The sequence below is a fragment of the Microtus pennsylvanicus genome, chromosome 13 (assembly GCF_037038515.1).
Source record: "Microtus pennsylvanicus isolate mMicPen1 chromosome 13, mMicPen1.hap1, whole genome shotgun sequence".
NCBI lineage: Eukaryota > Metazoa > Chordata > Mammalia > Rodentia > Cricetidae > Microtus > Microtus pennsylvanicus.
The window spans coordinates 42,397,108-42,424,862 of NC_134591.1; the positions used below are offsets into that span (position 1 = coordinate 42,397,108).

Consider the following 27,755-nt stretch of genomic DNA (forward strand, 5'->3'; position numbering starts at 1 on the left):
CACCAGAGAACCCACCGGAGTGGGTTAAAGGGAGGCCTGTGAGGTCAGCTGGTGTCATCCCTTTGTTCTGTTGCTTTATTCCCCCACCAAACAGCCCACCACTGAAGGAAAATGAGCCCATTCACATTTACTCAGAGATAGCTGGAGACTCTGCCTTGCTTCAGTGAACCAGACCCTGGCCAGCATCCTCACCAAGCCTACCTCCAGCTAGTCCCCCAGCTAACCTTTCTCATGCCTGGGAGGCCAGGCTTCTCGCCCTCTGGCCCGCCCAGTGGATGATGAAGCTATAGATAGAGCATCTCGACATCAGCCCACGACAGTCTCTGTCCAGTATCCTATGTGTTTGTGTGTGCACTCAAGTGTGTGGGTGAACCCAAGCATGTGTGTGTGCACACACAGGAGGCGGGGAGGGGTAGATGAGGAAAGGGGAAGGTGTGTACCCTGGGCTCTGTGACAGATGGAACGAGAGGAGCAGTCACGTCTCATCCCACACCCTCCACTGCATCCTCCAATGGGGTAGAGAGGACACCTAACTGGGTGCCTGCCACTTGGCTAGGTTCTCATCCCTCATTAATTGTCCGCCCCCCCATAATTTGCCCCCAAGCAATTCCTTTCCCTGTTCAGATCCATCTCCTAGTACCAGCCAGCAATCACCAGCCGGTGGCCCTACCCCCCAGAGGTACACTGGGAAGATCTTTCTCCCACTCCTGAAATCATAGTTGTAGGTTGAAGAATGTTCACTCAAAAGATATGCCCAGCCTTTACCCTGCTTAGGGGGCTGGTTTGATAAAAGGTGAGGGGGAATAGGCCAGAGAAACCAGGGGAAGAGGCTGGGCAAAGACGGAGGCTCGGATGGGAGCAATGCTGACACCAGAGAGCTAGGGGCCCCCAAACTGGAAGAGACCAGTTCTCCCCGTAGCCTTTGGAGTGCACAGTTCCACTCACCCTGGAGGGACTTCTGGCCTCTACAACCTCAAAGTGACAAGTTTCTGTTGTTTGAAACAGCCAAATTTGTGGTCATCTGTAGAAAACTAATATTGTCACTTACTGGAATATCTTTTCAGAGATGCTGCATTTTTATAGAAATATTTTCAAATGGAATTTTCAACATTTAATTTTTTATTTCTATTGGTGAAGTGGTGAGGAGATACCTTAGTTTTGTTTTCTTTTTAAAGGTGCTGGCGATACTAGCGTCCTATCCCATGTGCTAGTTACCTTTCTCGTTTGCTGTGAAAATACCTGAGAAAAGCAATTTAAAGATGGGGTTTGTTTTGCTTACAGTTTACCAGTTCAGTCCATTGTGCAGAAGTGTAGTTGCAGGAGCAGCTGATCATATGATCCCAATGCACCCAGTCAGGACGCTGACCACGTGATCCGGATGCACCCAGTCAGGACACGGAGAGAGATGAGTGACAGTATTCTTTTTGGTTCAGTCCAGAAGCCATCTTCCTTCAACTAACCCAGTCTAGGAAATCTCTCACAAACCTCTTCAGAGGCTTGATTCTTATGTGAGCTGGATCCTGTCAAGGTGACTGTATTAACCATTAAATCCAGCTATAGGGCACCACAGTTCCCTCTGCCCCAACCCTGAGGCATCTGTGTGACTGAAAATCACAGAGCGTTTGACTGCTCTCTCACCAGCTGCAGGTCCTCCAATCCCTGCAGGCTGGAACCCAAGCCGCGACCTTGAACATTCCAGGGCACTAACAAGGACCGCTAGATTGTTGTCCAAAATACCTGGGCTCCACCCTGAGCCAAAGTCCTTTAGACACATACCAGCTCCATCTTTGCCCCTCTGACTGCAGGAGTCACAAAGACAGACAGACACGTTCGCATCTTTCTACAAAGTCAGAATTTATTAGCAGGCAACACATCCACATGCTATGTCGGATTCCTTGCTTGCAGTTCACCGAGTGATCCTGATTCATCTCGATAATGGTCACCGGCCGTCACAGATTCCTTTACTCCAATCTTAATTACGAATAGTAACACTGAGGCCGCACATTTCACTTTACACAGCTTCTATCCACAGCAGAGTTGAGCCAAATCCCACCCGGTTCCTTGTGCCCCTGAGGGCCTCCCTTATGCGCAGCCTCCCCTGCTGTCAGCATCCCCCACCGCAGTGGTACACTTGATGGGCCTGTGCTGACTCAGCCCGCTATGCGAGGGTTAGAGGCTGCACTGGAGGCAGAGGAAGAGAACTGGAAGAGGAAGAGAGACAAGGAAAGTCTCCGTAGGGGACCAGAGAAGAAGCTTTACCAACCAACTTCAGGAAAGAGTAAAGCCGAAGCCTGGGGACAGAGGCAGAAGTCCTTTCCTGTGGTAATTTTCCTGGACAAGAGGAGATAGGCTGGTGTGTCCACACATTTCAGTCTTGGGGTACTACTTTCACAGTCCCGGGTGACAGGAGCGTGTTTGGTGTGCTCGGTAAGCTCACGGGCTTGCTCTGACCGGTATCTTTTTTTTTTTTTTAATATTTATTTATTTATTATGTATACAATATTCTGTCTGTATGCCTGAAGGCCAGAAGAGGGCGCCAGACCTCTCTACAGATGGTTGTGAGCCACCATGTGGTTGCTGGGAATTGAACTCAGGACCTTAGGAAGAGCAGGCAATGCTCTTAACCACTGAGCCATCTCTCCAGTGCCTCTGACCGGTATCTTAAGCTGCCTGTGTGTCCACGTGCTACTGAGCTGCTTTGGTAAGATTGGTGACGGCTTTTACTTTCAGGAAAAAGCTGTCCATCAATCTAGGCCTCGTGCTTCGTGCTGGGCATGTGTGGTCGTTCATGTGCACAAACAAGATAGTCGCCCTGCCTCATCATGGACACTCAAAATGGAGTCACTCAAGCTACATTTGACCAGAAAGCCTCCTCCCTGGGGACTAGCTTCCATCATAGCAGAAAGTGCCTTGTGAGCTTCCAAATGAGGGAAGCAGCCAATAGTCTTACCCAGCCACGATGCCCATGAACCATAGCAATGGCCAGCATGGCATTTAAACCCTTAGGGATGTAATAGTGGCACAGGTGCCTTCATAGTAACCAACAGCCCTCTAATTCTGTTTAAGGCCCACTGGACAACAGGGGTCTCATATCCGGTACTGGGAACCTAGGCAGTTATCCAGGATTAGAATTCAAGAATCTTGGAAAACCTCCACTTTACTAAACCAGCATAATGCCTAACTATATTCTAAATATTTGTCCTTGTGCCCCCAGATAAATATAGTTCTCAGCCCTCATCAAGGAAACTTATCTTTGCAACCGGTAGAGACCATTATAGAAAACCACAACTGATCAAAATTGGAGTTGTGGAGTCTGATCCCAAGCAATACATCTACAACACAACTCTTATACCTAAGACTCGGGGATTGTTGTGGAAGATCCAATACCAAGCTGTCAGTCCTGAAACTGTATACATGCAAATATCATTATACAGACCAAGCAGGTTATATTTATATATCTAGAAACACACACACACTCACTCACACACACACACACACACACACACACACACACACACACACACAGAGTCATTTTACACAGTACAGAGTAACAGAAGAGGCCACAGCTGATCGCCATAGAATGGTCGAAGTAACTGACAGCCCGTCTCTCTTTGTCTGAGAATACGCTACCTCATTCTGTAAGGACCTGAGCGAATGCTTTGGCCTCACTTGCCATGCATTTAATTTCTCTTTCCCTTTCCCTCTCCTCCCTCCCCCTCTTTCTCCCTCCCTCTCTCCTCTCCGCCCACCTCTGGAATCTCAACTGGTTCCATTCATTTACGGACATTTCTAGGGCCCCATACAGCCATCTCTATTCCACTGATTCCCATTGCAGATCATCCCACATCTGGGGGTGCACCCACATTCATAGCCTAGGATGGGCAAGGCAGAGAACAAGAGTGTACTAGTTCCTAAGAAACTCCAGTGGCTAAAGGACAATTGCAGCTCCTAAGCATCTACTCATTTAAGGACCGTTAGGGCAGGACACCAGTGTGGGCTGGTGGCACACGTGAAGGTGGCCATGGCGATGACAAGAGTGTGTGATGGACCAAAAAGGCTCATGTCTCCAAGGAAAGCAAAGAGAGGTGACAGGTTCGAACCCCATCATCTCCTCCAATGTGACCTTCCAGAGTGGTCTCCCAATAACCTAAGGATTTCCCACAAGAACTCACCATCCAGAATTCCATCCCTCCCAATAGCACCCTAGGAACCAAACCCTCAATCACTCAGATGATCAAGTGATATACCAACCATAGCACATATGCATGTATGACATTTGCCTCTGCATGTATAAAACAATGTTCCAGGTATAGATCCCAAACTGGGTTAGGGGTCTTGCTGCCTGTGTTCTTTAGGTCTGTCACGTTTGCAGTAGTGACACATCTCGCCTTGCCTTTATCCAGAGCGTTTCCTTTCTCCCTGCATCATCCTTCCAGGCCCCATGGAGCACGCTGGGCGGAGACTATTGTCTTTCCTTAATAGATGAAGAAACTGAAGGCTACCGTGCCATCATGAGACCCTGGGTCCTCTTCCAGCTGCTCCCCAAGGTCCAGAGAGAGCATAGCCAAGAGAGCAAAGGCTGAATCTAGCGTGGGCAGCTGTCAGAGGTCAAGGCACTTTCTCCAGCTGGTGGGGATTGCAGAGCAGGTGGGGATTGCGGAGGAGGTGGGTGAGAGGAGCTTCGGTTTTCTGCCCCAGTGAACCCCTTCCAGGTTCAACAAGGGCTGCATCAGATAGGGCAAATAAAAATAGTTGCCTGCCAATCAGTCAGGTAGGGTGTCTGTCCTCCCCAGAAACTGAATTTGGTGTGAGCAGGAGCCCTGTCTCTGCTGCATGGCATGCCCCTTTGACCTCTGACTTAACTGCCAAGCACACATTGCATCTGAATGCTATTCCAGGTGCTGGCTTAGAGAAAGGAGCAAGGACTTCCAATCAACACCTGCTCTACACACACACACACACACACACACACACACACACACTGTTCTGTGACAACTAAATTTAAAAAATAATTTAAAAGCACCCTAAATAGACAGAAAGTAAAGGTGTATGAGACCAAGAAAGGTTTGTCTTTGTTTTGTTTTGTTTTTCAGCCTGGCCTCAAACTCACAGAGATCCGCCTGCCTCTGCCTCCCGAGAGTGCTGGGATTAAAGGCGTGTGCCGCCATCACCTAACCAGCTGTACCTTTTTAAATTAGAATAAATAGCAGTGTCTGGTAGCATACACTTGGGAGACCAAGAGGATGAGCACATGTCCCGGGTCAGGGAGCTGAGGGTGTGGGCAGAGGGGGCTCCAAGAACGAGCGACTGCCATGATTACTGAGGGAAGGGAAGGTGTGGAAGGAGGTGAGAGGCAGTGAGTCGAGGATGTCTGTGAGAATGCTGGCTAGGGGAGCTGCTGAGAAGAGGGGTGTGTGGTCAGACTGGAGCAGGGGTGAGCGCTTTAAAGCCGAAATGCTGGAAGAGACACAGGTACCATAGGCCGAGAGCACAATGGACGGAATGGGAGGCTAGGTAAGTGGCAGCAATGCCTCAGAAACAGAGATGGCAATGAGCCAGTTGGAACGAGTCCTTCATGCAGCAGGGGTAGCACGGGGGTGGTTACGGTGAGCTGTTGTGTGTTTGTGGGGGCAGAGGACCGTGATCTGGAGGAGGTGGCCCTAAGGAGCAGCTTAGGTCTCTGGGAAGGCCGGGGAAAGCAAAGACTACGAAACAGGCTCTCTGGGAGACAAGGCATTCCAGAGCAAGGAGCAGGAGGGGTGTAGGGGGAGAGGCTGTTGAGGAAAAGGGGTTGGTGGTCATGAACAATGGTGTTTAGGGCTCAATGAGGCAGTGAGGAGGGGAGGAAAAGAAAGGCCAAGCTTTCTCTGAGACAGGAGGCTCCAGAAGCCCAGGAGCAGTGACTGCAATGGACCAGCAGAGGGCACCCACTACCACGCGTGAGAAATCTCAGCTGGCAGACTGGTGAGGTAGAGCCAATGCCATAGGCACCTGTTCTAGAGAGAAGAGCTAGACCCACTGTCTCCAGACTCCTTGGTGGTAACCTCAGCGCTACAGATGCAAGCAGGATCTATGATCCAGTTGTCATGGCTGCCACATGCTGGATACAGTGCATGGCTCAGCTGGAGTGGTTATGGCGGAAGCCTGCCTTTCTTGTCTCTTGAGGCCAAGACAAGGCACTGTTTTTCCTGAGAGCACAGAGCGTCTGGAAGGTCGGGAACAGAAGAGGGTATTGACCACAGTCCTATGCTGAGAGTAATGCTTTTACACAGGCATGCACACACATACACACGTTTGCACATGCAGGATCTTCTTCAGGCTCCCCACAACCCTGGGACAACTCCACCCTTCCCTGTCCTGAACCCCCTTGCAGGCCATTTGGAGAAGATGTAACTGAGGCCTGCTCGCCCCTTTTCCCGTCCTCCTGCAAGCATACCCACATTTCTCTCATCTCGTAAAATTAGAATTAAGACAAAGGAACAAAACTTTCCTCTGTCACCTCAAGTATCACAGACACTGGGTCGCAGCTGTAAACAAGATAATAGTGAATCTGGTGCTCAGCCTGAGGTGGTGATCAGAGCTCCGGGAGAGACAGGATGGATACGCGTGTGTCCGGAAGGGGTGGGAGAGCCACCCTGCAGCCCCTCAGCTCCTCCTACGGCCCACCCCACTCTGGCCTGGCCACATGCTCTGACCAGAACTCTTTAGGCTTTTCCCCCTGGTCCAGGATGCCCAAAGCAGGGCACTGGCTGTGTGCCAACCCGTGAGAAGGTCAGCTTCGTTAGACTGTGCAGGGACCTGAAAATGCCCCAAATGTCTACAATCCTGCCCCCTCCTCCTGTACGCCTATCCCCAGGGTTCTTCCCACCCATGACTTTACACCCATCCTTCCAGACCCTCTGTAAGGCACCCTCCACCAGGCCGTACTCCCTGATCATCCCTTGCCTCCCTGAGTCCTCTCTGCCAAGGCTGTCAACACTGCTGTGTGCCCATCTCTCCCTGGCCTCTTCTTCCTGCTCCGTGTGGGTCTGGACAAAGTGGGTTCAGAGCCCAGTCATCATTCAGGAGTGGATTTCTGCTGGGTGTGGTGGATAGTGTAGAGGCAGAGGCCAGGAGACACGCAGGTCTCGGGGGATAGTGACAGCGGCCAGAGTGGGAGGTGAAGTGTGGGGAGGGGCCTTGCAGGGGAGGAGCAGACAGGACTTGGCTGCAGGTGAGGTGAGGCAGAGCCAGGTTTCAATCCCAGATAGCTATCCCAGCTCTGCTGTTGACTGGAGAGTGTTTCCATGGCACCCAGTTACCCACTCCCCTCCTGTTCCCTCATTTTTAAAAACGGTGGCATTGACTTCAACCTCACCAAGGGGAGGGGGCCAATGAGAGAGCAGCTGGGGAATGCTTCAGGGCTTACTGCACTGACTGGACCTCACAACCATCTGTCCAGCACGGAAGGACAGTGTGCATGTCAGGGCAGTGTAACCCCGTGAACACCCAGCCCTGTCCTCAGACTGAGGATTTGGATCTGAAGGACCCCGAGGGTGTGAACATGGTTGGCATCAAGGTCTAGGGTCACGGGAAGGAATCCCCAGCATCCAGGACTCGGGGCAAGTGGCGGGGGTGGGGAGAACAGCTGTGAATCAGAAGACTTCCAGCCCGCAGGCCTGGGTGCTAATGGTGCAGGGAAGTCAGCCAGCTGAAACCACCCAACCATCAGCCAGCCTGTCCTCCACTGTCTGAAAAGAGAAACTGAGGCCGAGGAGGACTTTTCTGGGAGCCAGTCATGGAGAAAGCTCCTGGGAAGGAGGGAGGCCCTGGTGTAGGTGTGGGCAAGAGGCAGGGGCTCGGGGTACAGGCCTTGATCCAGGGTTCGAGAGGCAGAAGCGAGGAAGGTGGAGCAAGGAGGAAGGATACCCACTAGGTTCCCAGCTGTCTAGGCTGGTCTGCACCCCACCCTAATTGACAAGCCACAGGGTGGGTGGGTAATGTGTCGTCACTACCAGATTCAGCTCTGAAAGGCTACTGTCATCTGTCCCTATGGGGCTGTGTCCCACACATCCCACGGTAACCCTGGTCATCTGTGTCTGTCCATAGCCCAACTTATTCAGGACACCTATCCTGGGCAGTCAGTCCATAACGCAAACTGATACCCAGGGCAGCAGCCATACAGGAGCACTGCCTATAGCTCAACCATGGCTGCCCCTAGTATGTTCACCAAGGAGAGTGGTTGACATCTCCCTGGCGTCCCCTCCACTTTCCTATGCTCCTCCCAGGGTCACTTTCACAGGACAAACTGGGTTTGTTATGAGAAGAACAGACAGGGCAGCTTGCTGCATGCCTGCGTTTACAGTGAACACATTGCCAACGCCACCTGCCAGCCCCACCTTGCAGGCCCCACAGCACCTGGCACGCGGGGCTGCAGAGATGCCAGGGGTCTGGTCTCGGGTAAAGACAATGTGTCCTTGAAGGGTTGGGTGATCATTTCAGAGCCTCGGGCATCCCTGTCTCCCTGGAACCCTCATGTCTGCTGCTGACCTCCCAGGGTTGGGATCACCCACCACTGTGAGGGCACTTTTAGCCCTTGTACTCCCAGCTCATCCACTGCGCCCTTGAACTCGTTTATGGTGTCAACAGGTGACTGGATATGAGGTCCTTCCTGGGACTCTGATGTCTTGTTTAGTTGAAAAAAAAAAAAGAAGCAGTATTTTCTAAATATAAACTTCTTTCTCATGATTTACAAATTTTCTCATTAACAAAAAAAAAATCTTCATTACGTAAAAATGGGAAGGAAAATCCCACTTAAAAGGAACCCCATAAAGCATTTCTATTTGTTTCTACACACACGGATGTTTGCGGGCTCATACTCTGCACCCATTGGGAGTGTGTTTGGGTGCAAGTAACATAGCTTAAAGAAAGATGTGGACTTCTCGCATTTAGGTGGAGTGTTTAAGGCTGCTAATTGGTCCACTGGCTCAACAGAATTTTCCTCACAGTTGCAACATGCCTGCCACAGCTCCACCCATTGCATCCATGGTGGAGACCAGCAAAGGCAGTCATTTTTACATTTCTCTTGGGAACCAAAGTGTTTTTCAGCTATGACCCCAGCTGGTTGGTCTTCAGGGCTCATTTGTTAGACTCTGGTCTTGCGGACTTGCTGTGGGATAATCCTTCTATATACACTGCAAAGATATGCCGCTCTCATTGTTAATAAAAAGCTGGTTGGCCGAAAGCTAGGCAGGATTTGGGGGGCAGAGAGAATGCTGGGAAGGAGAACAGAGTCAGAGGAGTCACGAGCCAGATGCAGAGAGAGCAAATGGGAAGTTCACAGAGGAGGTAAAGGAGCCTTAGGGAAGCACGTAGATTAATATGAATGGAGACTTTCTCCATCTCTCCCAGTCCCGCTGGACCTGTTTCTCTCTGCCCACCAGTCCCTGCAGCCGCTTATAAGATAACCACTCAGAGGTTTAATATTAATTGTGATTTTTTGGCCAATGGCTTAGGCATATTACTGACTAACTTGCAGGGTTAAATTAACCCATTTCTACTAACCTATGTGTTATCACATGGCTGTGGCTTACTACGCTGCCCTGGCACATTACTCCTTCAGCAGCTACATGGCATCTCCTTTACTCCACCTTCCTTCTCTCTGCGTCTTTGTTTGGATTTCCTGCCTCGCTATATTTTCCCTGGCCATTGGCTGAAACAGCTTTATTCATCAATCAACAAAAGCAATGCATATTCGTAGCATACAGAAGGGCATCCCACATCAAATTAATATAGGTTAATTCAAGTTGTAAGAACTGGCTGGAGATAAGTCTAAGCTATTGGCTGAACATTTATAATTAATAATAAGCCTGTGTGTGGTTATTTGGGGAACAGCTAGAAGGACAGAGCTGATCTCGATGGTCTAAACAGAAAGCTCTACCCATATAGATATTTCTAGCAACAATAAGAGTCATAAGTGCCTTTGAATCAGTCGTAATTAATTAGCTGTGAGTGTGCATGTAATCGCCACAATCAAAATCAAGGAAAGAAAAACATACACAAACAGCCTTATGATGTGTGTGTGCTGTTTTATAGCCTGTCCCCTTTCTCTTAATTCCATACTACCAAATTGGTCCATATCAAGAAACACACTCAGTCACTCATTTAATAATGATTTATTGAGAGCGCAATGCATTCTGGGACCCTTGAGAACGTAGTGCATTCTGGGACCCTTGAGAACGTAGTGCATTCTGGGACCCTTGAGAACGTAGTGCATTCTGGGACCCTATCTGGGCATCATGAAGCCCTGCTGTCATGAAGCATAGAGCTAAATGAAGCACACAGAAACTGCAGAAGAAATGCAAAGAGAGTGTGTGGCTTAGGTTTTACTGTGTGGCACAGAAAAATGGGTCTAGGTTTGACTCAACAAGGGTTGTCACCACATTGAGCAGAGGATCACAAAGTTGAATGGAGGGCCATTGTGTTGGCGGGGGAGTCACTGTGTTGAGTGGAGTATCATCATATGGAGAGGAGCCTCACCGTGTTGAGTGCAGCGTCAGTCTGCTGATTCAAATGGAGTCACTATGGGGTTTGGTGGGTCACTGTGTTGAGCAGATAGATCATCACACCCTGTGCTGAGTCATCAGATTGAATGGAGAGTCACCATAATGAGCAGAAGGTCACAACGCTAGTATCTGCACCGAGTCCTCTTCCTGGGGTGGGATGGCTTAAGCAGCCTCTTTGCTGTCAGTTAGATCTTAACATGTTTTAGCTTTACCCGCCAGTGCCCTCTGAAAGCCCATCTGAACACACTGCCTGGTCACTTCCTTAGGATAAATCTGTTGTAAACTATAGTACCCAGTAGCGGTGTTGCTGGCTGGTAGGGGATTGCTAGCCTGAAGCTCCTTCTTCAGACCTGCTCTCCCCAGTACACCCACCCTTTGTCCTCCAAGACAGAGCCTATCCCCTGCCTCATCTCCAGTACCACTTTCTGTCTCACTGTTGTCTTTCCAAACTGTTACAGGTACAGGAGTGGTGGCATTATGTCTGGCTGTCTTCAGCTGCATTCCTATCATGTTCCTGGAGCTGCTGATCTTTCTGTTCTTTCCCTAGGAGATTTTAGCTCCTTCCTGCTGATGGATTCCTCTCTCCTTTTGTCAAATCTTCCCCTGCCCAACAACCCCCCCCCACACACACACACTTCTGTTACATATGTTATAAAATCTCCTCCTTTTTTTGTGTGAGTTTCGCTTTATTTTCTCAACTCCTGTGTGAAATACAACAAACACTTTTACAGAGCAGTGTGCAACCTATCTCTACTGGAAATGCAATTCAGCATCTATGGATGTAGAGTGATATTTCTTACATGTTAAAAACCATAACACTTGGAGTTATGTTTTTAATTTTTTAAGACACATTCTTCATGAATACCTCACCAACACCTACTTTCTGTACTAGAATAGTGTGTTCTAATCACCAATTGTGGATTATTAGTTCTTGTATTGTTCAGAACCTCTGTGTCCTTGTCAAACTAACCCTCTGGCTTCTGCTGAAACACCCAAACCTCCTGAATCCAGTTCTGTCTCCCCAATCCTTCCATCCTCTCCTGACACCCTCCATGCCTGGTTGGTTGGGTTTCCATTTGCTTCAGGGCCAGTCTGGGATGTGAAAGATGACTCTCCTCTGGCCTTTGTACAAACAGGATTCCATCGAGTTCCCGCCGGGGAACACCATCCACAGAACAGGTGTGTGCCTGGCACAGACCTTGCTCACTCTCTTTGCTCACTCCCTTTAATCATCTTCTTGCTCACTCTCAGGTAAGTTCTGTCCTCTGTGCCTCCTGAGGTTTGTCCCTCAGCTCTCAGAGCCATGAGCTCATTCTGCAGTTGTCCCAGGAGAGTCAGATCCCCTGACAGGGAAAGGCCAGTCACATCTCTGTCCTCAGAACCTGGCACAGAAGAGGCACCTTGCAGAGGTTTAGAGGTCTTTATAGTTGAATGAATGAATGAAATCTGTCCATTCCCACCTGCTAGGCTTGTGGGCAGATGTCTAAAGTGTGCCATTGCCATTTAACCTCTGACCTCACGTGCTCTGCTCTTTCCAGGTCAAAGTGCAGACGATGCACAGACAGCTTAAGAACCTCCATCTTCTACAGGGCAGTGGAGCTGTCTTCTACCTTAGGGTCTCCCTGGGACTCAGAGTTGACTCTGGGTCATCCCTGAGTTGTACTCTGGCTTCACCAGGGCTCTGGTGTCTTGCAGGAGAAGCACTGGGCTTGGTTGTGTGGGTTGGCTGGGCCTGTGGTAAGCAGTGATGATCTGGGACCATGGCTCCATGGCCTTCAGGCCTGACCTGCTATCCAGTGAGGGTCACCAGGACAATAAATCTTTATGGGCAGCCAGTGGCATCCTCGGGCCACCAGCGTGTCTCAGGTCCCTTTTATGCCTGTTAACGATATGGGCCCTCAGCACTCCTTTCCTCTGCTTATGAGTATCATCAAGTCGCCCTGGCTGTTAAATCCAAATCGGGCTCCATGCAAGAATTCAAGGAGCCCAAGACTGTTGAAGCCTCCAACCTTGACTTCCATCATTCCAGGCATACCAGTTTCCTCCAGTTCCAGTTTCCTTCAGTTCCAGTTTCCTCTAGTTTGGGGGGCGCCCCTCCTTCCATTCCCAGAGCTAGCCTCTGTCCTGCCTCCTGTCTGAGATCCCCTGTCTCTTTTTTCCTGTCTAGGTCCCAGTTTGAGGTCCTTGATAATCCAATTGAAAACAAAACATGAAGCATCCATTCCTCCAGCATCTCTAGCTTGAGGAAGATTGAGGGTGGGGTTCTAACTCACCAAGTTCATCCCCTGAGTCTGGAAATGCTGGTGACAGAGTTTGAGCGGCCGCCCCGGGCCTACATTGACTCCTAGTGCTCATTTCTGCAGACGACGAGAGTAACGGCGAGCATGGGCTTAGGGAGAACTCCCTGGCACCGTGTCCACGCCACCGCCCACTCTGTACACAGCGGCTCGCTTCATCATTACAGAGCACCTCTGATGTCTGTGTTACTGCCTCTACTTTTTAGATGAGGACGATGAAGCCCAGAAAGATGAAATGTCTCAGCCAGAGTCACAGGCCAGATGGAAGCCCAGCCTCACGCTCAGCAATGATACTCTAAAGCTGGCTCTCTGTCCCAAGCGGGAGTCACTGGACCTGTGTTAGTAATCTGCAGCGTGGGCACCTGGCTCCCTCCAGCTCCACTCTGTCCCACATAACTGCTGTTCTTGATTTTCTGGGCGAGGTGGAAGAGTGAGAGGAAAAGGCTACCGAAGACTTCCCATTTCAGGAGCAGAGATGGGCAATCACCCAACTGTCCTAGGGAAGTACAGAAACAGAGCCACGCAGGGCAAGGACAGCATGCAAAGGGACTGAGTTCTGCCCTGGTCGGGGGGGGGGGGGCAGGCTGGTTCACAGTCCAGGGAGCAGATAGAGAATTTGAGCCAAGCATTGAGGGCTGGAAGAGATGGACACCCAGGAGCAGGCGTACCCAAGTCTAGGGCAGCACGAAGGTAGGTGTGCAGTACTGGATGCGCGTGGCCTAGCGGATGATTCAACTGCACAGGGCAGTAGAGGCCGGATGATGAAGGACTGTGAGGCCAGGCTGAGGACTCTGACCTTCAGCGGACTACAATGGGGGGAGGGGTCATGGGAGGCTTGAAAGCAAGAGTGAGTCTCCCTCATCACAGCAGTAAGTAGGAGCAGGTGGGTGCTCCATGTGGCCTCACTGGCTGGTCTGTCTGTCTTCTGTGTGTTCTAGGGCCTGAATAGCATGGGGTGACAGACGCTTCCAGCCAGGAGTTGAGATCTCACGACTAGCTTTCCTCGCCTCCACTCTGAAAAAACAGACAAGAGAGTCAGCCTCCCTGAGCCTCAGTTTCCTGTCGCATGGGGACAGCGCAGCCTTGCAGGCTATGGAAGTGAGATGAAAGCAGGCGGCCAAGCAGGACAGGTGTACTATCAAGTCCTACAACTGTGCTCACAAGAGGACCTGCACTGTGGTCCCAGCGCGGGCCCTGCAACACCAACATCTCAGCGCTGGTAGGATGTACATGCATGGCCTCTGAGCAGCGCTGTAGAGCTGGGCAGCCATGCACCGTGTTACCTGTGAGGCCCAGCACTCCTGCCCTCCATCCCTCTCTTACAGACTCCTGGGAGGCCACAACAACCTCCCTAGCCCTCCTCTCGCTCAGGAGATGCCATGTTTAGCTCCATGACGCTGGCTGCTAGAGCACCTCTGGCGCACAGACGGAAGCTTCACCACCCCGTGGGAGTTTCTGCACACTCTCCCTGCCGTGTGCACATCACTTGGTTGTCTTGTTGAAGAACGAGACACAGCTGATCCCCTCTTCACTAACCAGGAAACGGTGCAGAGAGGGAAGGAAGCCTGGCACTATTTGAATACCTGCGACGTGCCAGGGGGCACTTTATCCATCTGTCCGTCTTACCCATGACTCCAACCATTGGGATTATCTTCACTACAGGAATGTAGACTCAGAGGATTGGAGACAGTAACTTGTTCAAGTCTGAATAGCGAGGACCTGGCAGAGGATGAATGTGTCCCCACTGTCTGTAGCTCAGTCTGAGACTGAGGACATTTACCACGTGTGGTCAACAGATTGCCCCCCCCCCCCCGGGCTTTTCTGAGGACAAGATGGGATAAAGGGTGTGAATGTGCCGAAGGGGAAGGGGGGGAGGGATTATGTCTCCTTTGACCTTCACGTGGAGAGGAGGGACAGATGAATAGAAAGGACAGCAGGGTGCCCAGGTCACAACAAACCATTACGCCACACCTCTGCGGAGACTTTCTCCCTAGAGTGGAAACTCCCAGAGTCAGACAGGGAAAACAAATGTCAGGCTTTTCTGTCCTGGCACACAAACCAGTACCTGGGGCTGGAGGCTAAAATCCGGGGTATGACGTCCACCGGGCTCCTCTACCACCTTCTGGCTACTCCAAGCCATCGGGAATACCTTGATCCCCTCTGATCCCATCAGCCATCTAGGGGGACATCCAGAGGTACCAATATCACCCAACGTTGAGTCAGTAGGCAACAGAAGGGTAAGTCCAATGTGGCAGCTGCAGGAACAGCCAGAGCTAGGGAAGGCCATAGTGGAGGAAGTGGGCCACTACCCCTGCTGCCCAAATTCATGTCCTTCCTCATGATCTGACTCAGCAGTGCCCTCCCTCCACCCATGCCTACTGTCACCCCTACTTACCAGTCACCCCTGCCTACCAGTCACCTCACCTAACAGTCACCCCCACCTCCCAGTCGCCCACACCTCCCAGTCACCCACACCTCCCAGTCACCCCCACCTCCCAGTCACCTCACCTAACAGTCACCCCCACCTACCAGTCACCTCACCTAACAGTCACCCCCACCTCCCAGTCACCCACACCTCCCAGTCACCCACACCTCCCAGTCACCCCTGCCTACCAGTCACCCCCATCTACCAGTCACCCCCATCTACCAGTCACCCCCACCTCCCAGTCCAGAGGCCGGCATGGAGAGTGGAGGGCTGAGTCAGGGGGTAGCAAAAGCAGCCTAGCAGGAGCTGCTCAGGAAACACCAACAGCATCAAGTGGAATTAACCCAACTACTGCTTGGTGAATGGTGACCTAGCCACAAGGCGAGCAGACACTCCATGCCCCTCCAGCCCCTCCAACTCTGGAGGACCACTGCTGGTTTCTCACCAGTGTGGCTTTGTCCAGACTCTTCCCCTTCCAGGGCAGCAGGATCATAGGAATCAGCCTGTTCTTGATACTGCCTGATCTGGAGCAAAACTTGCCCCCTGACTGCCCCCTGACTGCCACCTGACAGAAGCCCCTATCCCCTCGTGTATCCTTTCTTGCCAAGATTGGTGCCACAGGTCGCTCCCTACCCACGCTGTGAGCTGGCTTTGAGTGAATGGCTGTACTCAGCAGAAATGTTCGTGTAAGTGGGCTCATCCCAGGCAGCCCAGAAACTTCTCACTGCACACCTGTGGTGTACTACAGATTCCCCCATCTGTAGAAAGGACACAGCTAACTTTCCGTTGTCCCATGGCTGGCAGCTAGAGGCTCTTGAAATCTCTGCAGCCATGATTCTGGGCGTAGGGGCCACTCCCTGACTCAGCTGTCCCACATGGCCATGCTGCTGTGCCCTGCTTCCTTCTCAGAGAGGCCCCTGGGTGCCAGCCAGGCATGAAGCCTCATTTTATTCTGCCCGGAGGGAATGGCCAGTTTCACAGAAAAGAATTTGCAGGCAAATAAAGGTGACCTTTTAATGTTGAAAACGTTTTTATTTCAGCTCTGTCTGATGTGGGTCACAGACATTCCTGCCTGGGCCAGCAGTACACAGCAGCCTGTTCCATTTCACCTCACCCATGGCTGCGACATGAGCAGGGACACCTTGTCTGTGACACATCAACAGAGAGAAGGTACCTGGGGGAGGCATTTTCGCTGAAGAGGTAGCAATGCCCCGGAAGGCAGGAGGGGCACAGTGTGTCCTCACTCAGTACCAGCGGTATCTCTTTCCCTTGGCTGGGATTTCCAACCTTCATTCGACCCCTGCTTCTAGATGCCTCACAACAGCTCTAAGTGTGTGGAGCTGGCCGGAGGAGGTAGCAGCACCCACCTCCCTGTTGTTTCCTCTATCCTGGGCTAAGAGCAAAGGGCTTTGCCAGCTCTGCCGGGGTGACTCGGCTCCTACCCCAGCTTCTGCTCTGTGCTCTGTCCCCGACTTACAAGTCAGCAAGCTCACAAGATTGTGAACCCTTTGGGACCAATGTCTCTTTCCAAGGTGAGTGCCTGGCATATAACAAATGCTCAGGAAATGCCAAAGGCATCAAGTGGAATTAATCCAGCAGCTGAATTTTGCCCCCTGTAAGTCAGTGCAAGTATGTTCTGCAAGCTGCTGCAGGATTCTTCAGGCAACGTTGTGCCTGGTTTTTGTGACTGTACAGAAGCATTTAGAAAAGTGAGTTCCAGAGACTAAGAGGCCATACTTGTCAAAACTGGGGAGGGTGACATTATCTGCAAAGCTTCCCAGACCTGCTGAGATCTGCACCTGCTCAGCATCCCCTGGGAACTATGGTCAATGAGGCCAAGAAGTTGTCCCAGGGCCGTGGCAAGCAACGGGCCACAGAAACTGATACCCAAGCCCCAGAGAGAACATTCTCATCTTGGAGTTGGAACGTCAGGAAAGCTGGAAGAAGGTCACTTTGGCCAGGAGATAGGAATGAGTGAATTTCCCCAGCACAGTGGAAGAAGATAGCATGGGCATGGGCATGAGATAGCGGCAGCTACAGGAACAGGCAGGACCAGGTTAGGTCTAGAGGTCAGGTTAGGTCAGCAGAGGTCAATCACAGAGCATCACAGAACCCAGAGCAGGGGACCTGCTAATGAAACTGAGCCAGGAGACCTCATCAGCTCCGAGTGGGATGAGTCCAACTACCCATCACATCAAAGGAACAAACCTCAGTAGACACGGGTCCCTGATCGGCCTCCATGAAGGAGCAGGGGCCCTGGGTAGCACCACAGAAGGGCCCAATCAAAGGCCAGCATTAGGACATGGAAAGGGCTTCTGAGGGTCTGGCTGTAACCCAGGACCTCAGAAAAGCCCACTCTTCCTCCAGGTCAGCACAACAAGCTACACCTGGAAGCATCTGCTTAGTGTGTGTGTGTGTGTGTGTGTGTGTGTGTGTGTGTGTGTGTGTGTGTGTGTGTGTGTGTTGTGTGTGATTATAGCCCCCATGTGTGTTCTTTTCAGTTCCCAAGATTCTTCAGCTCATCGCTTCACTTGACCCTCCATACAGTCCCATTTGGGAGGTGGAAAACTGAGGCTTGGTGGGGTCACATGAAGAGAGCCGTGCCACCAGGCTAGACCCAGGAAGCCATTCATCTCAGCCCTGAGCATCGGGCTCGAAGTCCAGCTCTTTGTCAGGGAGGGGGTCCCCAGGGCTGTCTGGTAACCCATAGTAGAGGTCTTCCTCCTCCTGCTCAGGTTCTTCTGCACTTGCATGGACACTCTCCTTCTCCTTCGTCCTCAGGGACTGCTGCTGCTTGCTGGACAGAGCGGCCTCCCGCACCTGCCCCTCCAGGACCATGTTCTCTGATGTGGGGGTGTCATCAATGAGAGCAAAGTCACTGAAGTGATCCAGTGGACCCCTGCTGGCCCAGACCATCTGTGGGTGTGGCTCATCTCTGTTGGATGGGGATGGGTAAGGGCTGCTGCCTTCACTGGAACCCATGTCCAGCTCATCTTGGAATGAGGCCAAGGGTGCAGAGCCTTGGGAACACGTTGGAGGGCTGCAGAGGCAAAGAGAATGCGTGAAGGGAAGGCCCTGAGTCACACTGTGTGGGTCCAGACCTCAGCCACTGGCGGCAGTAAGTTCATATATCCCTGGACCTTCCCCCCTCCTTGGAAATCAGGGCAATGTGAATTCCTTCCCATGCGGTGCAGGGAGAATGTTCACAGCTCTCCATACAGTGCCTGGCACAGGGTAGGTACCCAAGCAACAGGGCTGTTATTTAAAAAGAAAAGAAAAAACTCTAAAACACACACACACGCACATGCACACACACACACACACACACGCACATGCACGCACACACACACGCACGTGCACGCACATACACGCACGCACACACAAAACTACCAGCCAAGTGGCTCATCCACTATTGCAGGCATTCGGGATCTTTCTCTGTCCCCTCACAGTCCACGTCACACTGTAGGTACCTCAGTGTCCTTTTCTGCCCCACCTCCCCCCACCGCAGCGAAACTCAGGAGACTGGAGGCCAGTCAAGGCCTTAGAGAGAGTTGGTGTCCAGTAGTGATGGAGCTTGTGGCTGAGTGGAGCAATCAGAGACCTGACTCAAAAACAAACAGGAACTGGGCTGTGCTGGGGACTAAGCCTTGCCTGGGATGCTGAGCAGGTCAATGGCCCAGGCAGGATTTAAACCCAAGCCCTCTGGCTCCTGGCCTCCTGCTGCTCATAACAAGCCTTTGGAAAAGGAAGAACTGTGTGCTGGGCACTTAAACATTGTCCCTGTGTCACGGAAATGACTGTTCCCCTGAGAGAAACTGCTCAGGAGAGCCCGAAACCAACACAACTATATAGCCTGGGAGTTAAGATCAGCACCTAGGTCCGTTAGAGCCCCAGGCCAACCTCATTTACCTGTGCCACTCTGGCCCTCCACCGCCTGCTCCTGACTCCCAAGAGTCCCTACCGCCCTCTTGGCACACAGCCCCCCCTCCCTGCCCTAGAACTGGGCAGCATTCCCACTCCCATGCTGCCCTCTCACCTGCTCTGGGCACGAGATCTTTCTCCCTCATTCTCATCCAAGCCCCTGTGGACGACCACTGCTGCCTCCATCCAGGCCTGAGCAGTACGAGGCTCGCCTTCCCCACCATTTCCAACTCCTGTCTTCAGTTCAGTGGCCAGCAGGGGCCTAGGGTCCTCACTGTAGCCCAGGACCTTCATCTGGACGTGCGTGAAGTCTGGAAGGCTCTGGTCATAGGCGGCTTCCTCCCACAGCCTGACATAGGGGGGTTGGGGGCTGGGTCCAACAGACAGAGGGAGAGAAGTCGGGGTGGGGTAGACGTGAGTTCCCTCACCATGGCACCCTGTCTACTATGGGAGCATGGCCCCACTGATTTCAAAAGAAAAATTTCAGGGTGTCACTGTACCCAGACCACAGACGGAGAGGCTGAGGCCAGATTCCAAGTCAACATCACAATGTCTCAAAAGGTATCCACTGTCTGTAATGTTAAGATGGCGAAGGCCCAGCACCAAGACTCTGCTCTCTGAAGCACACCCCAATGCACCAATCACAGCTCTGCTGTTCAGCAGCAGTGTAACAGCTGCCTGTGGGCTCCTGCAAGGCTGGGAAGTGATCGCCTCTGCACTCCCTGTAACTCCAGGAGGTGCTGTGAGGAAACTGAGGCACAGCAACTAAAATTGGCTTGTACACAGAGTGACACAGACCCAGCTTGGTGGGTCAGGGCCTTATTGCTCTTCTCTGCCTGTGGGCTTCAGAGACTAGGTCTTTGTCCAAGGTCACAGGAGGTGACCAGACAAAGGAAGGACACGTTTGTGGTGGCCCCGCCCACCAGGGTGTGCCCAGTGCTTCTCACTGGGGCACTTCTGGAATGGAAAATGTCGGCCTGACAAACTACCCCAAGCAAAGCAGAGGGCTGTGACCCTCATAAGCCCAGCTTTCAGAGCTTGGGAGTCGCAGCTCAGGAATTAGCGAAAGCCAAAGAGTTCTTGGCTCCATCCCAAGCCAGAAGCAGGGCTTGACACCTCCACAGCCAACTCAGGCCCAGATTCAGACCTGTCCTAGCACTGACTCCCCTAGAGATCTGAGGTTTTTGTTTCTCCGAGCCTCGGAGTCCACATCTATAAGACAGGAATGATGATGTTAGCACACCAACCTGAGAGTTTGAAACTACCTGTGATTGAGTGTGTTCTCAGAAAATGGGAGGCAAAGAGGAAGCTGGCTGGGATAAGACAGAGACACCAACATCCAACCCAACTATCCTGATCCCCTCCCTCCTTACCTCTTCCCTTCCTCCCCTCTTCCCCTCTTTTGACAGGAGGCTGGACTGAGGACCCATTCCCCCTGGTCTTACCTCTTCACCTCCAAAAGCCTGTTCTCCATCAGGCTCAGGGCCTTTGGGGACAGAAAGTCAGAGTCTGCCGGCACGAAGGTGATCTGCAAGGAGAGAGGAAAATTGTCTCTGCAATTGACTGGCTATAGAGCTGACTGCCGCCACACGCTCTGACCGCTGGGCCTGGAGCCTCTGCAGGCTTCTCTGCAGATTGTAGGAGGAGAAGGACGCAGTAGGGCCCCTGTTTGTTGAGCAAGTTTCTGTTCGTGGCTCAACTCCAGCGGGTAGACAGATATCTAGGTTCCTGTCCGAACCACTTTCTCCCTTTACCGGACAATCTCCTAAGAACCTGCCCTGTGCAGACACCACCTGGACACTGGGGCAGCGGTGAGTGAGATGCCCCGCCCTAGAGCCCAGACCCATTTCCCAGAGGTATCCACAGAGGATGCTCCGTCTGCACCTGGTGAGTGGATGGTAAACCAGGCACTGACTTGTGCTTCACAGGACACAGCCGTGGAGTGAGCAGTGCCCACAAATCTCATCCCTGAACTTTTGATATCAAGCAGCCTAGCTTCAGGGGTGGCCATTGAAGCTGGGAAGGAGCGCCTTAAAGGGATGAGTCAGGTGAGGTGGAAAGAGTCCTGCCGTTGGGGCCCTAGAGACAGGAGGGCATCTTCTCACTACCAGGCCCTTGCTGGGGATCCTGGGAGCCACCCTTCCTTCCAGAGCCTCTTTGAAATCTTCTAGTCAATGAGAGAAGCCTCCAAGAGACACCTGCTCCTCCATGCGCAGAGAAGCACTGTGTCCCACACCCAAGAGGTAACCCAGGGTCCACTGATGGGTGATAGACAGAAGAACACAGCATACACACAGCATGCCTGCCAGCCTTCAGGAGGAAGTTCTGATGCATGTTATATCAAAGATGAACATTGAAGACACGGGCCTGAGTGAGATACGCCAGACTGGGCTGCGGCGGAGGCAAACACTGAAAGACCCCACTTCCATGGTATACCAAGTTGTGGAAGTCAAAAGGAGGCTGGTGGATCCCCAAGGCTAATGAGAGTGGTAATGGGGAGCCGTTGCATAGTGGGTGTAAATCTTTCATTTCCCAGTTTGGTCCTGGAGATGGGCTGACCAGGTTGAGAATGGACCTAATGCCTCGGAACCGCATGCTTACCAGAGGTTAAAGCACTGTATCCTGCGCTTATGTATTTAATACAGAGGGCTCTCTCAATATGGTACTTGGACACATGGCTTCTTAATAAATCACAGCCTGGCCCAATGAAGACCAAGCCACTGGTCACACATCTGGACACACACATCACACACAAGTCTGAACATCTTTCATGTAACATCTGATGGCCTCCTTCTGAGCTGTTCCAGAGTCATAAACAGCACCGGTACAGTGAGGGAGGCTCTGCCTGCACCAGCAAAGCTTCATGATGCTGGAAAGAAGGGGGTGCTAGGTAGAGGATTCTTACCTTTCCGAGGAAGCACCTCCGCAGGTGTCTAAGCATCTTACATTTGCACTAAGGATGCCTTTGGCCACATGGTTCCATACTTTTTAAGATTTATCTCTTTTTCCTATCTCATGACCCAGCAGCATCATCTACTCTGTCACCATCATCAACATCATCACCATCATCGCTACCATTCCCATGGCCATCATTACATCACCACCATTGCTATCATCATAGCCATCATCATCATCACCACAATCATCACCACCGTCGCCATCATGATCACCACCACCACCATAACCACTATCATAACCATCACCATCATCACTATCATCGCTACCATTCCCATGGCCATCATTACATCACCACCATTGCTATCATCATAGCCATCATCATCATCACCACAATCATCACCACCATCGCCATCATGATCACCACCACTGCCATAACCACTATCATAACCATCACCATCATCACCATCACTCTCACCATCATCACTGCCATCACGACCACCGCAATCATGACTACCATCGCTGACATGAGAAGCAAGGAGGAGACAGACAGGAAGCAGCATCCTAGAACCCAGATTCTCTTTCTAAAGAAAGAGGAAAGATATGCAGGATTGATGATCCGGGGCAGGATCAGACCTGGAAACCCTCAGAACATCAGACTAAGAATTTCAACCTTTATCCACAGCCATGGGCATTCCAGGGGGATTTTTAGCAGGAGAATAGCATCAGATTTGAGTTCAGGCTGCACACCGACCAGTCCCCAGAGGGAAGAGGCATAAAGAGGGAAGCCCTCAAAGGGGACAGGTTCTTCAACCACTAGGTGTTGAAGGCGCTGCGGGCCGCTTCCCGCCGCCTGGCTCCTGGTCACCTGGCTAGTTTATGCCCCAAAATAATTACACGAAAACTGTATTCATTTAAACACTGCCTGGCCTATTAGTTTCAGCTCTTATTGGCTAATTCTCACATCTTCATCATCTTCATTAACCTATTTCTAATAATCTGTGTAGTTCCACGAGGTGGTAGCTTACCGGGAAAGATTCTAGCCTACAACTGGGTCCTGATTTTGAGCCCCAGCAGAGCCAAGGATCTGCTTTCCCTGCCACTCCACCCCTCATCCTCACTCCCCCCATTCGATCTCGACCTCCAGGCCCAGCATCATCAGTAGCCCCCACATTTGCCCTGCCTTGATTCTCCCTCTTGACCATGCCTGAGACTCAGGTGATCACCAAAGTCTAACCAGGTTTGTATGCAAATCCTAACAGAACAGCCATGGTGAAGAGCAGGAGCCCTTCTCCTTCCTGTTCCGCTTGTGACAGCTCTCACAGCCCTGTCCTCCCTGCTTCCCCTGCAGCCCTCCCAGTACCAGCAACATTCTCTCTAGAACAAGGCCTCTGCACCCACGTCACCCAGGATCCCTCCCGTCCCTACAGCACCCTTTGCTCCCTTCCACTTGGCCATTCAAGGCACGGAGTGGGGAGGGAGGCTCTGCCAAGGTCACAGACTTTGCACAGGGCTCAGGGACTTGAATTGGGGTTTGAGGGACACTAGGAGGTGTGGGTTTCCACCAGCCATACCACCTCCCCACACAGGAGCACGTGAGCCTTTCACAGTTACTCATTAATGCTCAGCCCCATTCCCTCCCCTAGGAAGGATGCTTTCTTCCCAACATCCCCACCTTCCCTGGGTGGTGACGTAGTGGCTCTGGCCTCAAGGCCCTCTTCTCCCAGTGACCTCTGCTCAGGACATTGAGCGCAGAGAGGAGAGTTGACTGTAAACTGCTTTGTAAAATGGCCCCAAACCAGTTCGGACTGCCCAAGCTCCAGATATAAGTGACAGACCTGGGCTGGCCACAGAGAGGGGGAGGGCTGGGAGAGGCTGGGACCTGGACCCAATTCTTAGAAGTCCTTCTGGGTACTTGCCACCAAAGTGGGGAGGGGTAGAGGAAGCTGGGGCGATTGGGCTGTTAGAGTCAAGACTCAGATATCTCCCAGTCTGTGTCCTAACCCACGTTGTATAGTTAAGAAAACTGAGGTTTAGAGAACAAAATGGCTCAGCCCCCCCGGGGACTCAGAGACAGAACACAGGCTAGACTCCTGTTGCTCTCCTCACATCTCCGCGTCTGCAGCTGACTAGCTGTGTGACATTGGAAGAGTCACCCTACCTCTCTGTGCATTGAAGGTTTACAACACCTGACTGCCGACCCCTCAGAGCTGTGTGGGGATCAAGAAGAGCAACAGCAGCAGCTGCTGCTTGCCTAAACACAGCATGCCAGCTGCAAACATACCCTTCCCATCTTCCACACATCACCTCTGGGCTACCACAGGGCTAGGCAGAGCCCAGACCGGGGAGCCACTTTACAGATGAAAACACTGTGACTCGGAAAGACCCAGCCCGACAGTGCCCTCAGCAGCTGGGGGCACAGAAGGGAGCACCCTGGGTGGGGCACCCAGGATGGAACACCCAGGGCACAAGCACCAATCCGAGATCTGTGCTTCAGAGTCCTGCAGAAAACACAGAGCGCTTGGGATAGGGTCTGGGTGAGCTGTGGGTTCAAGCTTGGGAGAGAGTAAATGCTAGCCAGCTTCTGGTCAAACACAGAAACAGCGTGTAGATCCCATTGTGTCCCTTTTCTGGCGGCTCAAGACCCAGACGTGGGAGCATTCTGATCAGCCACAACAAGAGATGGATGGATGGATGGATGGATGGATGGATGGATGGATGGATGGATGGATAAACAAAAGTATTACCCCCCCCCAGAATAGAGAGAATATGGGGAGTCTGAATGGGAAAACCATAGCAGCTGGAGTCAAGGGGTTGGTACCCTGAGACAAGGAGGGTCACACATCTTCCTGCCCCCTTAGGATAGTGTTGGCACATGCCCCTGCCCCAGCCCCCTACCTTAGGATAGCATTGGCACATGCCCCTGTCCCAGCCCCCTACCTTAGGATAGCATTGGCACATGCTCCAGATGACGCCCCCAATCACCATGACGCTCCCCATAGCGTAGAAGGTACCATAGACCTGGGGTCGATCGTGGCTCATAAGGAACGTGCCGAGGGACAGCAGGAAAAGGCCCAGAATGATGAAGCCGATTCGGAAGGTCTTCTCCTCAGTCATGGTGGCTAACCAGCCCTGATAGCTGACCAGCTCCCCGGCAGAGGGCTGCCCACAATCCTAAGCGAATGTCGAGCAGGCTCAGGGTCGGATGATACGCTGCTTGCTTGAGGCATAGACTGAGGCATAAAGCCCAAATCAAGGAATGGTCCCCACAGGTCCAGCTCCCGGCCCTGGGCCCAGAAGTTCTGCAGGGCAGGAGGTGACACGCGTCAGTGGGCCCAAGAGCCCAGCCATCTACCTTTCCTCCTGCCACTCTCCTCTCTGGGCCCAGCTGTTTGGGGTTTGTGAATCTGAGCATGGGACAGAGGCAGGGGAGGGCTGGGGGAGGTCACAGGGGCTGGGCCAGCCCTGGCTTTGACATCATCTCATTTGCCTACCGTGGAGCTGAGCCCAGACAGGCTTTGCACCTCCCAGCTCTGGGAAGCAGGGGTGGGGCCATGGCCGAGTCCAAAACCCACAGCTTGACAGTTTGGACACCTAAAGACACCTTCTCAAGGACACCTGATCGCCTAGGCTCAACAGGAGTTTCTGAACCTACTGAATAGCCAGCATCCTAGCCATTCGGTTCATTTAAGGAGACAGGTCCCATATTCCCACTTCACAAATGAGGACGCGGGCATGAACAAGTAACCTGCCCACAGTCACAAATAACAGAGCAGCTGGGACTAGAACCCAGGGGCTGCAGGTCCTACTAGCATGTGCCTCGTCAACCACAGCATAGGTGAAAACAGGGGCAGGCTCCAGCAGCGAAGCCCGTGGTGGTCCCTGATCTGTGTCTCCAGCTGTATGGTGCACAGCCTTGCTCACCAGCTGATTGTCTCTCTTTCCTCCTCTGTATACCAGGGACAATTGTAGCTCCTCCCAGAACCAGAACCGGCTCCAGCTCTTGCCTCCCCCATCCCCTTCATAGCCCACATTCAGCCCAGACCTGCTTTCCATGGGGGCCAAGTGAACGAGCGTCCCTACAGGTGTGACTAACTGATTGGCATCTACCTCACCTGGCCTGGTCCCCAACTTGGAAAGCCATCATTGTCTGAAAAATGACAGTCTAGAAGACTTCTAGTTTTGATGTGACTGAGGGGGAAAGTCAGATCTGCCTCCATCGCTGCTACTGCAGAGACTCGGAGCCCCCACAGGTACCCAAAGTGTGACAGCTGGGGTTCTTGTGAGTGACCTGTGCAATGGCAAGGGCTCTCAATGAGCTGCCTGAATCCCTGCCTTCGGGGACTTTCCTGTACGGGCTGTGCGTGTCCCTCATGCCCCACTGTGTTCGCCCATGCACGTCTGCTACATGGCCATGGGGTCCCTTCCCAGAGAGGGTTCTGCTCTCTCTGTCTCCCGCCATCTCTGTCCCTCAGCTCTGTCCAGCTTGTAAATTTACTTCACAGTTTGTAAACGCCCCAGGAACTGGGACTAGACACCCTGAGGAAACCGCCCAGGTGCCAAGTCTCTGGTTACCTCCAGTCTGATTCCCAGGGTGAACTTAGGCAGTGCACTTCAGTTTTGTCACCTTTGGATTGTAAGCAGCTGTTAGATCATCTCTTGGTCTGGTACCGGAAAGTGACGTAGAGGAGGAATAGTCGTTTGGAATTGTGACTGGCCAGGGACCTCTAGGGAGATGTTAGAAGCATCTTAAAGAGACTAGAGACAAGAGAGGCCTTGAATGTAGAGCAACCTAGCTGGTATCCATTCTAAAAAAAAAAAAAAACAAAAACACAAGGCCCAGGGAATGACTCTCTGCCACATCCACAGAAGCTTCTCGTGCCCCCTGGTGGCCTTGTAGTGACCTGGCATGTCTCTGTCCACGGGAACGCACAGAAGAGTTGCCACACCCACTTTGCAGATAAGGAGACAAAGCCCCGGGGAGTGACAGATTGACCAAGACTTCCCCAATGCTCCCAGTGCCCCCATGGATGGATCTAGCTTTTGGGTATTCTTCCCCAATCCACTGATCTTTCTTTCATTGCCATGACCCAGTCTTTCTTTGCCCCTTTAGTAGCAAGGAGGAGTAAGAAACTCTGAGATATGTCAGTGCTGGCTTAAAAGGGCCCGATCTCTTCTGGAGTCAAGAATTAAACGGTCATAGGGCAGGCCTCTCTTCCAGGACAAGCTGGGGCAGCACAAACTCAGCTCCACCTGGAAAAAGAGAGGAAAATACAAAAGGGGGAAAAAAATCTCTAAGCTGTGTGGAAAGGAATGGAAGGTGGAGATGGTGGTTATGGGAGGAGCTGGGGAAGGGAGGGTGAATATTTTCAAAATACCTTGCATGAAATTCCCAAAGGACTAATAAAAAATATTTTTAAAAGAATGAAATGTCCAGTGTTGTTCTCCTGTGTAGACATGGTGCCAAGGCAATTCCTAGTGACACTTGTTGCTGTGACCGTAGATGGGTGTGCCTCTCAGCCTCGTAAGGGGTTTCTCTTGTAGTGGACACTGGGCTAGTCTCACCACTTCCGAGGGTGAGAGTCTGTGGAGGGCCCTGCCCTGGTTGAATTGTGTTTGTCCTGTCCCTCCTTCCACGGGGCTCAGGGATCTTCGTACGGGGATGGGCAAGGG

General features: G+C 52.0%; 1 protein-coding gene across 1 annotated transcript; it reads right to left on the reverse strand.

Moving 5' to 3' along the window:
* Positions 1 to 16,311: 16,311 nt before the first annotated feature.
* On the reverse strand, positions 16,312 to 25,303 carry Bsnd (barttin CLCNK type accessory subunit beta). The gene is made up of 4 exons (XM_075945510.1): positions 25,023 to 25,303; positions 20,633 to 20,715; positions 19,303 to 19,557; positions 16,312 to 18,306 (listed from the first exon to the last, which is right to left on the reverse strand). The coding sequence occupies exons 1-4, from the start codon at positions 25,197 to 25,199 to the stop codon at positions 17,901 to 17,903; spliced, it is 921 nt and encodes a 306-aa protein (XP_075801625.1). The 5' UTR covers positions 25,200 to 25,303; the 3' UTR covers positions 16,312 to 17,900.
* Between the last annotated feature and the right edge of the window lie 2,452 nt (positions 25,304 to 27,755).

Bases quoted from the DNA above. Each gene is read 5' to 3' on its own strand.
- Bsnd (XM_075945510.1), bottom strand. From the start codon at position 25,199: ATGACTGAGGAGAAGACCTTCCGAATCGGCTTCATCATTCTGGGCCTT. The intron at 20,716-25,022 runs GTAGGGGGCTGG...CTCTCCTTGCAG, and splicing joins TGTGCCAATGCTATCCTAAG to ATCACCTTCGTGCCGGCAGA. The intron at 18,307-19,302 runs GTGAGAGGGCAG...TTGCCTCTGCAG, and splicing joins AGATCTCGTGCCCAGAGCAG to CCCTCCAACGTGTTCCCAAG.